The following is a 10288-nucleotide window of genomic DNA, read 5'->3' as shown; positions in this document are numbered from 1 at the left end:
TCAGGGTCCTTTTCGCATGATCCCACCGGAATGCGAATGAACATTCAGAGGGTCGGGGTGATTGACCGGCAGGCGACGACACTTCGTGTGTTTCCGACGTGCACTTATCCAAATTTCACCATTGCGCGAAAGCTGAAGTCAAATCGGAATGACCAAGGAATAAGGAGCAATTGTGCGTTTCTATGCTTTCAAATCGTTCGTTGATTAAGCTATCGATCGAGGACTGCGATCAACTTGCGGAACGTCCTTGTCTTCATGCGATACACGCTGCAGTACGACGGTACATTTACATGACGGTTTACGTGCCTACAGTGACGTGGTTGATGATCGATGACTCGAGTCGCGAGGGCTCACGTGGTCGACTTTCACTCGCTACCGCACGCATATATTTATTAAATTCATCCAGACTGTCGGCGAAACGGAGTTCCAAGGGCTGGTAGACGTGACCGGTCGATCACTTATAGCAGGTAGTACCATGACACTCGGTAGCTGCCAACATTCGAAATGAGTTATGTGCAGGCACGGACTCCTTGACCTCTTAAAGTCGCGACACGACACGAGGAGTATACCACGCAAGTGTATGTAAACCGCTCTCGACAATACGGCCAGGATAGGCTCATGAGCGACGATGTAACTCGAGAAACTTTTAGTGATCGAACCTTCTGTGATTTCGAGAGGCTTGTCATTCGGCTTGAACAGCATCATCGAATCGTGCCTTGCTGTCGCAAATCATCGTGATCTGTTAAGATGATACGCGTTGTTGTTTCCAACAAGCGGGATCACTAACTTTAAAGTGCTGGAAGTAGTAGATTGCGAGAAATTGAGAAGTCTGTCACCATCCATCACACGCGAATACTCTCTAGTATTTTCCGCTACTGGCCATCAATAATAAAGTGTACCGAATATTATCTATTTATCTTAGCAAGTCACCCTAAATATCGGAAACATAAACCATCGCATAGGGCAATTTTGCAGTCTAGTGCATCGATATATGAATCTACGAGGCTATCTTTTGTATTATGAACTCTAGGCCTCGATTCGCGAGGTTCAAGATGTAAAAAAGCAGCACGATTTCTGTATTCAAAAGAATGTTTTTGAATGCAGATCTCACGAGTGTTAATTGATGAAAGTGAAATACAATTTGAAAAAAGGTGTTTCACACGAGCTTTCGGTGTCACTGCAGCAGAAGTTCAACCAGCATTTCGAAATAGCCTAGATTCAACCGCAGTAATCGAAGCTTCATATAAATGATGAGATAGGAGAAGACAAATCGACAACACGGAAACAGGCAGTGATATATCGTGTAATCCTTAATGCTTTAAAATCCTGCTGGTTGGATCGATAACAACGTGGCGGATATCGATTTGCAATAATCAAGCATCAATCTAGCGATAGTATGAGGTCGACGAAAGTAGTACAGGATCGAAAGGGAATGATCGAGCAAAGGTCCCAATGACATCTCGGCGGGGCGGGAGCGAGGGGTATAAAAGTCCTCCCAGCCCTCCGAGCAGCGGTTCGGAGGACAATGGCTTTACGAACCGACCCCGCGTGGCTGGGCTCTACGTGAAGAACTTGAGCAGAGAGGAATTGGATGAGTTGGCCAAGGAGGGAATTTATGGACCTACTGGGAATCCGAACGACCGACCCAGAGACGGCGGTAGTCAGAGGAGTCTCAATATTCTAGGAAGCAGCCGAGACTTGGACAGTCAGGATCATTTCAGAGGAGCGACTTCCAGAACACCTCAGCCACCCAGAAGATCTGGCATCGCAGTTAAACATCGAGAACCTGATGGTAAATTATCAGAGACTTTAGCGCGGAAGGATCATCATGGCTCGCTCCCGACGGAAAGGGATTGGTCGAGACGCCCGGAGGATCACCCTGGGCAGACTTTGTCGGAAAGATCCGCTCGAGGATCTTCCGAGTTTCCTATCGGCTGGAGAGAGTCGTTACGACCCAGCGTCAGTGCATCGCCTAGAGAAAGTTCCATTGATGTGCAGATTACCGATGAAGATCTCAGGATGGCTGCTGGACAGCGCCATTTCAGGGAAACCCCGAAGCGTCCTGAAGTACCCTCGCGTCATATCATCTCGTCGACGGAACCTAGTGAGGACCAGGGCCAATCACCACCGCCATATGCGGGTTTAAGTCCTCCTACGTATACCGAATACGAGGAACCGAGCTCGCGAGCATTGAAGATTTGTCCAAAAACTGCAACGAGAATCTATCAAGCTGACGACAAGGAACATACAAGTTCGCCATATGAACGTTCGAGCTCGCCATCGTTAAAGGAAGACAAGGAATCTCTCTTTTCGCAAACGAATGCCAAGTCAGATTCGCGCGCCGATACCGACAAAGCGGATGAAATTACGAGTCCGTCAGGAACGGAGAAGTTAACTTCACCAGAATCCAAAAAGAGTGAATCTCCGCCGATGAAGAGAATTGGTTCCAGGACGCAGGACAGCATGAGATTGCGGCCACCATTGGCCGGAACCGCTGGCACTTCTGCTGATTCCGGCACCGGCGATTCCGGAAGCGCAGAGATCCAAGCGGACGTCGTGACACCGCAGACAGCGTCGAATGACATTCTCGATACCAAGGAATCTAAGATCGAAAGCAGGTCATTCGGCGCGAGAACTCCCAGCAGCAAGGGCGGCAAACAAACAGTCAAGCCATTCACGAAAGAGAGCAGATTGGAGAACAAGACTGTACAATTAGTGCGCGAATATGGTTTTCAACCGAAGAAAAAGATGTCGGTAGAGGATGGCGCGGTACTGCCAAACAAGTTCGAACCATTTCCGAACAATCTCTACGGCAGGCCGTTGGAAGAGATCGACAATTTTATCTACGATGAGGTGAGTTCACAATTTCGTCGCATATATCTTCATTTCTTCATCTTTTACTCGTCAAAGTTTTATTTTTTTAAATCATTTAATATGTGAAATTTGCAACTTAGATTAATGTAAAACAAGTCACAACTGTCCAAAACCAATTTGATTCTATTTAAAATATATTATTAAACGTACCAGAAAATATAAGAGAGAAATAAAATTTTATATATGAATAAAATTGGCATAAAATTGTTTTTTATTTTTATTGATATAAAAAATTGATATATACAATTTAAAAAAAGAAGGCAATAATGGAGAATTTGAAAAATACTTTAAAAAATTAGATTTTTGGAAAATTTAAATCAGTTACAAAATACATAAAAAATCATAAAAGTTTTTTTTTAAAACTTCTTTTATATCTTATCATTTTGCCCATATTTTTTTAATGGCAAATATAAAAGGTTGAAAGGTTTAAACTTCAAAAAAGGCAGATATAAAAAAATACGTGATTCTTAAATTTTTATGTGTTTAATAATATATTTTAAAGAGACTCAACAATCCGACAATAATAACACATCCCTTGTGAAAGTTAATACTTTTTATAGACTAGAAAAATTATATTGAACTCTCTTCAGCGAAACCAGCAGAGCGCGATTTTAGTTAGGTATAATGGTTGCCAGCTTATCATAGTCATATCTTAAATTCACAAAGCTTCGGAGGGAAATGTTAAAGGACCACGCGACCGTTGGGGATCGTTATAACATGACGCTGCGATGCAATTTCAACGATCGCGTATTTCCAGTTTATATCGCCGAATATTATCAGGAGACAAAGTGTAATCGAGAGCCGAATATTGAGCGCGATTTTCGTTTCTGTAAATAAATTTCTTTAGGCGTAAAGCAAGTGGAACAAAAAAGAAAAACAATAAGTGACGGTAAAAAAGAAGTGTGAAAGAAGAGAAAAGAATTTACCGGAGATGTGTGTACGTAAGTGCGTAAGGCAGAAAGGGACTTAAAACAGAGCGAAGAATTGTAAAAGAAAGTTCAAAAGAGGGTGAATGGTTGGAGAGTGGTTGGTAGTATCGAAAGAATGGAGTGACGAAAAGAGAGAAAGAAGACAATAGTCGAAAATACAAAATGAGAAGAAACGAAGAAAAAAAACAAGAAGACTTGGCGCGAAGAAAACGACGGAAAAGATTAGGCGAATTCGCGCGCGTGTATCCGTGTGCTACACATCTATTTATATTAAAAATCGATCGACTGCGACTATTCGTGACCTGTTCTCAAGTAAGGAACCCCTGTCGGATCTGCGGGAGATTATGTAGGTCACAACATGTCGGATTCCTTTAATTGCTCCCGCTTCCAGTTTCCTTTCACTGCTAGTGAGATTCTTATTTATTCAAAAAGAAAAGAATTTTGCAATTTATATGATACACCGAATATTCAAAATTTTATCAAACGACTTCCAGAGGTCTTTCGACATATTTTATATTCAGACTTTTTACTGGACGCCAATCAGCGAGAATAACGCTTCACGTTATTGAGATATTAAGTATAAAATATGAACGTATAAATAATAAATGGTATGCAATCTTTCACATATTCATAAATAGAAAAAAAAATAATAGACATTTTACATATATATGTACACACATTAAATAATTTTATAATTATTGCAACTATAAAATAGTATTCCATATGTGTACATTAGTTATGTATAGTAATTTTACATGTAGATAAAATATGCATAATCACTTTTAGTTACTATCATTATAATATTTTTCTCCAAATGCACCGAGTATACACCTTAAGTCTTTGATCAAGCTCGATTGAAAAATGACTATATAATGATAACATGTGAATTGTAGTCTAACATTTATAATAAATAATTTTTAAAAAGGGACGCGCAATATATATTTTCTATAAAGCGGACAGTACTTACCTCTCGTGCAATGTCTGTATCCGAGAATACTTCGTCCTGTGTGTCATCCTGAAATCCTGTAGCGATCTGAAACAAAAAGAAACAAACGGAGAAATTACAATTCCTTATTTCACGCAGAATTTAGCGTATTATAAATAATAAGTGCAATTTGTAAGCTTAAAGGTTAAAAACAGATTAAAGAAAAAGAATCTGGATATTCGTTTTTCTTATTCTTTAAATTTTCAGCGAAACGTGAAAATTACTGGCAGGAAAAGAAACAAACCGTTATATTTTTCCTTGTAGTGAAAAGAGGAAACTTTTGCAATTTGTCTATTGGTATAACGTAAAAATCGTGTTAATGCAACTTCCATTACACGCTTGATCGTAAATTGTAATAGAGTGTACGCGCGCGAGCGTACTGAATTTTATTTATGATGCTGAAGTAGCGGGTCAATAGCAGCATTAACGCGCAGCCAGAAAGAAAAACCTCAAACTTTATTAATCTCATATTAAACCATTTATATAAAGCGATACGAATATATATTATTACGTATTATTACGTAAATGTACGTATTCTTTTCATTTTTATTCCAAAATATAATGTCGATAATGTGCGCTAATTTTCTCAATGGAAAATTAAGTCTTTTAAAAAGAATATTATTTCAAAATTCTCTTTTTTTCTAAAAGATACAAAATGCATTAAATTCCAACGTTAACTAAATACTCTCTAAAACGAGTTAAATAAAGCGAAAAAGATGCGTAATTAACAAATGTAACAAATAATGTTTAATTTCTTTTTCTGTACAAGCTACTGCATGCGAAATAAAATTCTTTGAGAATTATTATAAAATCTCTTTTTACCTATAGCAAAGATAACTTCTCCAAAGAGATTTAATTACAACAGTTATAAAAAGATTTTTACATTATAAATACTAAAAGATTTTTCTTTCAAGATTACAAACAGAATATTAAGAATTATATATTGCAGCACATTTAATACAATTTCACAATTACAGTATTTTACCATTTTCTCGTAAATCATCATAACGGATACGTTTGTATTATATATGTGTTTATCCACAATATTAGAGTTCAATGCCGACGTCAGCGTGGCCAAGGAGAAAAATTTCAAACTCGTTAGGTTCTTTATGCAAGAGAGCAATGAATCTTTCTTGAACAACTGGCGTTCAAGTTATTATTGCTCTCCTTACGTTCGCTTTTTGAAAATGAAAAGAAGCGATCAGAGTCATATTTCTCCCGTCGCAGCCAGAGCAAAAACTACTGGTCTCCACCGAGCGAGTTAACGTATCTTTAATATCGCGGAATTGAAAGAACGGAACGTTCGGCAAGAATAGCAAGTATTATTTATTGGATGCCATGCTTCGCTACCTCGCTAACGAATTATTGCGTTTTTCAGCGATCCCTATGGTGAAGAAAATTCTACTACGAGGTTTTTTTTTAATCAATCGATATTATCATCATTATTACATTCTATCCCGATCGCTTCTATATGAAGTATGATATACAAGTTATTGCGATAATTATGTTAATACTGCCGTCAGTACCTTCCATTTAGATTATAGTGTTAAATAGCCCTATCGAAGTTAAAGACAATCATATATTTATGAGAAAACTGTAAAAAAAAAAAAAAAAAAAAAAAAAGAAACTCTCGCTTTAGATATTTGCGTTTTGCAGTATGAAATATGCGTATAAATGAATGAAAAACGTTTTATATAGAAATGAATAGATTCTATAGAAAAAATCTTATTAAGCATATTCAATTGTAAGATATTTTGTACAGACGGTTTTTGTGAAAGAAAAGAATAGGAATATGTGATATTACTGCCTACTGTATCAGTTTTGGGATCTACTTTGTCAGATATTCATTTTTGTTTTTCTTACGAAAAAATTTATTATTGCAAAATTGCAAACAAATATTACAAACTGCTGTATTATCTAATAATAGAGAAAACACATTTTTTAATTTTATATTTATGTGTCTAAAATTTTATTCTTAGCTTTTGTTTAAGAAATATTAATTAAGAAACAAAGTGGTTTCTGCAATCCTCTTCTAATACAGCTATAAGAAATTTAAATATTTTTTCTCTCTTCAAATTCTTTAGAATGGAATTTCAATAAAGAGTGAAATTGAGCTAATCTTGGAAAAAGAGCTCAATTTTTAATCATTAAAAGTGAGATTTCACTTTTCAAAGTACAATTCACTCTAAAAATTATAGAGAATTATACAATAAATAAAAATAAATTTATATTTTATAATATAAATTTACTATTATTACATATAGTAATAATACAAAGCCTCTTGTATTGTTCATGTAGAATTTTAAGTGATTAAAATAATAAACAAAAAAAAAAAAACAGCCAAAATCGAGCAATAATTGTAAATTATAAGAATAATAATCAATTTATTCTTTACGAGAATTATACGAAAAATATGTTTCGACTCTATTTAGTTTTCATTAATTTAATAAAACACATCAAATTGTAACAAGATAATAAGCAGAAAACTTGGCGACATCTTATTGTTTTATTACAATTTGGTATTTTCTACAAAACTGATAAAGTTTATAAGTAATGTCGAAACATGTCTCCATATTTTTATAAAATTTTTCTCGCAAAGAATATAAATTCAATTATTCTTATATTACAACATTCATTATTGTTCGATTTTGAACATTATTCTTTCTTATTTGCTTTGCAAATTTACGAGCTATAGATATTATTAATTTAAAATAATAAAATTGATATTACTGATTTCCCAAAACCTATAAATAATGAAACTTTTTAACTTTATATTTTTTTTCAGTAGCTGTAAAAATACATAAGAATCCATTTAGGTGTTTGAAAACAGAAATCTTGTAAATTAGTTTAATCATTTTATTTATTTACGATATTTACAATGATTCTTGAATGAAATTCGATGTCAAATGCTTTAGATAAATGTATACATAATATATTGACCAAGATAAATTTAAAATGGTTTAAATGATGAAGGAAAGAATTCATACAGATTATCTGAGGGAAATAATTAATCACAGAGATTTTTCTCTTAAAATGACGAAAAAGAGATAGATAGCATAAAATAAACCGCTTTCTAAAACTTCCCTGACGTTTCAATTACGTGCGTCTCTTCAAAAGGAGGCAAAAATTTTTCCAATTACATATGACTGACAGAATATTGTTAATGTAATTGTCGCGATCGTCTTGCAAAGAGAGGCGAGATATTCTTCGTAAAACCAAGCTTTTAATATCTTGTCTTAGGCGTTTCGTAGTTAGATCACGTACGCGATATTTGATCCACAGCATTTTCATCATCTGCCTACTGTGTATATAAGCGAATTGACAATTCGGTAAGAAAGAAATACGGAAGAGCAAAAGAACAGACAAGAATATATCGCCTCGTCTATCATGAAATCCAAGAACTCTACATTTCACAAGAACGAAAACATAACATTACGTAGTTAGTTTCGTTTTGCGATATTAACGTATATTTATCATAATACTCGCAAACATTTCTGAAACAAATTTTGGATTAAAAAGTAAAAATGTTCTTATTTATTTTTTATTTAATAAAGAAATAATGATTAAGAAAAAATAATTTTTTTCGTATGTTCTTACATGTTTTAGTCGCTATTAATTATGTAGATGAAATTACATACATTAAAATTAATTGTTATACAGTTAATTTTAATATAAAATTAATTAAACAGATTGCTTTCGATTAGTTTAAGCTAGACTTCATTATGATAAAGTTTCATTTGGTGCTTATCCTAGACATTTAGTTACCAAGACATTTATAATGCCGCAAGTTAAAAGCTAATGTAGAGCAATGAGGTGATGGCCTTCAATGAAGAAGAAAAAAAAATTAACTCGAAAATTGGCAAAAAATCTATATAGTCCTATAGCTGTATAGTATATAACTGTTAGCTGTACATTCGCTAACAATTAAAAACGCGGAAATTGTTTAATAAAAATATATTGCGCATTTTTTTTACTGTTCCTTTTCGAAGTCATCTTGATTTATTTTTTTTGGATTTCGGAAATCTATTGCTAAATTCGTGCTTGTACAGCATAATTTTCACAAATCTGCACTAATTTCGTGTCACTAGATTGACTAGTTTCTCTTGATTACTTGATTCACTGTGATAATATTAATAATTTTAATTTTTAAAACAGAGCTAGCTGGTCAAATTCAATACAATCTCGAAATATAATGCGTCCAATGAAAAGAAAAATAATGAAATAAATACTGCAAAAATTTTGAAATAAAAATATGTGGATGGAAATAACTATTCATCAACTCAGTTTTTATACGTTACTCAAATCGATTTTACGAAATATAAAATTGATTTGATAAAATTTTAAGAGTACATTTTTTCATATTTAATTAAAATCTCTTTCATAAAAACGTTTTTAGCAACGCTTTTATTTGCCAAAATCTCTCAATGCTAAATCCGCACGAATAAATCTCAATTTATATCGAAATAATTCATGTGTGTAATGTAAAATTTGCTAAAAATTATTATTATTCATTTATTATTATTTATTACATTACTCTTATTTACAGAGCGTCAAATGTAGTTTTCTCCATTAAATGAAAAATTTAAATTTACACTGAAAGAAAAGATTGGTTGCTGCAACAATTTAGATAGTAAAATATGGCATAGCATTTTTAATCGACTGCAGCAATCAGTTTTTGATTGTAGCAGCAAATTTTTAGTTGTGTTAACCTATCGAAATCGTATACTGACATGCGAATAGGCTAATGCAACTAAAAATTTGTTTCTACAATCAAAAACTGATTGCTGCAGTCGATTAAAAATGCTATGCTATATTTTACTATCTAAATTGTTGCAGCAACCAATCTTTCCTTTCAGTGTACATTTATCTTGAAAATCTCTGGATATTAAGTAATTTCTTTTATAAAGTGATTTATTCATAGATTTGTATACCGACACTCGTCAAGTTTAACAATTAGTAATAGTTCGAAATTAAATTAATGTCAAATAAATATTGTACCAAATAATGTACTCCGCAACGCAGAACTACGTAAAACATCGACAATAAGTTAAACATCAAGGCCATTCAAATCTACGAAAACTACGATACTCGTCGCCTATTTGCCCCGTCGCTACATTTAACTTCCACAAGACACGTGATCACGCGAGCTTCTTGAAGTAATCTCACATTATAAACGGTAGCGAAATTCGTACAAGTTTCATGGCGACATATTATTACAAAGAAAGTGGTTTGGTCATTTTATCTCCTTCCTGAAATACATGGCGTATGAAAGGGAAACATGTTGATTCTAGCGAACGATAAAAAAGCTTGGAGTCATTCGTTAACCGAAGCATTTGTCAGATATAAAGGCTGAAAAGAACTTATCAACTTTTGCTAATTGTAAGCAAAAATTCCAAGTTCTTCTTATCGTCACATTCTTATACACATGTTTAAATGTTTTATTTGATATTTATTTAAATAAACAGTTTATAATTATCTATAATTAAATATAATGATAGTA

The 10288-nt window shown here is 33.9% G+C and overlaps 1 protein-coding gene across 1 annotated transcript in view; it reads left to right on the top strand.

Moving 5' to 3' along the window:
* Positions 1-1452: 1452 nt before the first annotated feature.
* Positions 1453-10288, top strand: part of LOC108693620 (sodium channel protein 60E) — an 89648-nt gene continuing 80812 nt past the window's right edge. Inside the window, exon 1 of the mRNA XM_018202655.1 lies at positions 1453-2853. Coding sequence (XP_018058144.1) covers positions 1453-2853 — 1401 coding nt within the window. The remainder of the gene's footprint in view (positions 2854-10288) is intronic.

This window comes from Atta colombica, unplaced genomic scaffold (assembly GCF_001594045.1).
Source record: "Atta colombica isolate Treedump-2 unplaced genomic scaffold, Acol1.0 scaffold96, whole genome shotgun sequence".
Lineage (NCBI taxonomy): Eukaryota > Metazoa > Arthropoda > Insecta > Hymenoptera > Formicidae > Atta > Atta colombica.
Note: the sequence above shows the minus strand (reverse complement) of the source record. Positions and strands in the feature narration are given on the sequence as shown.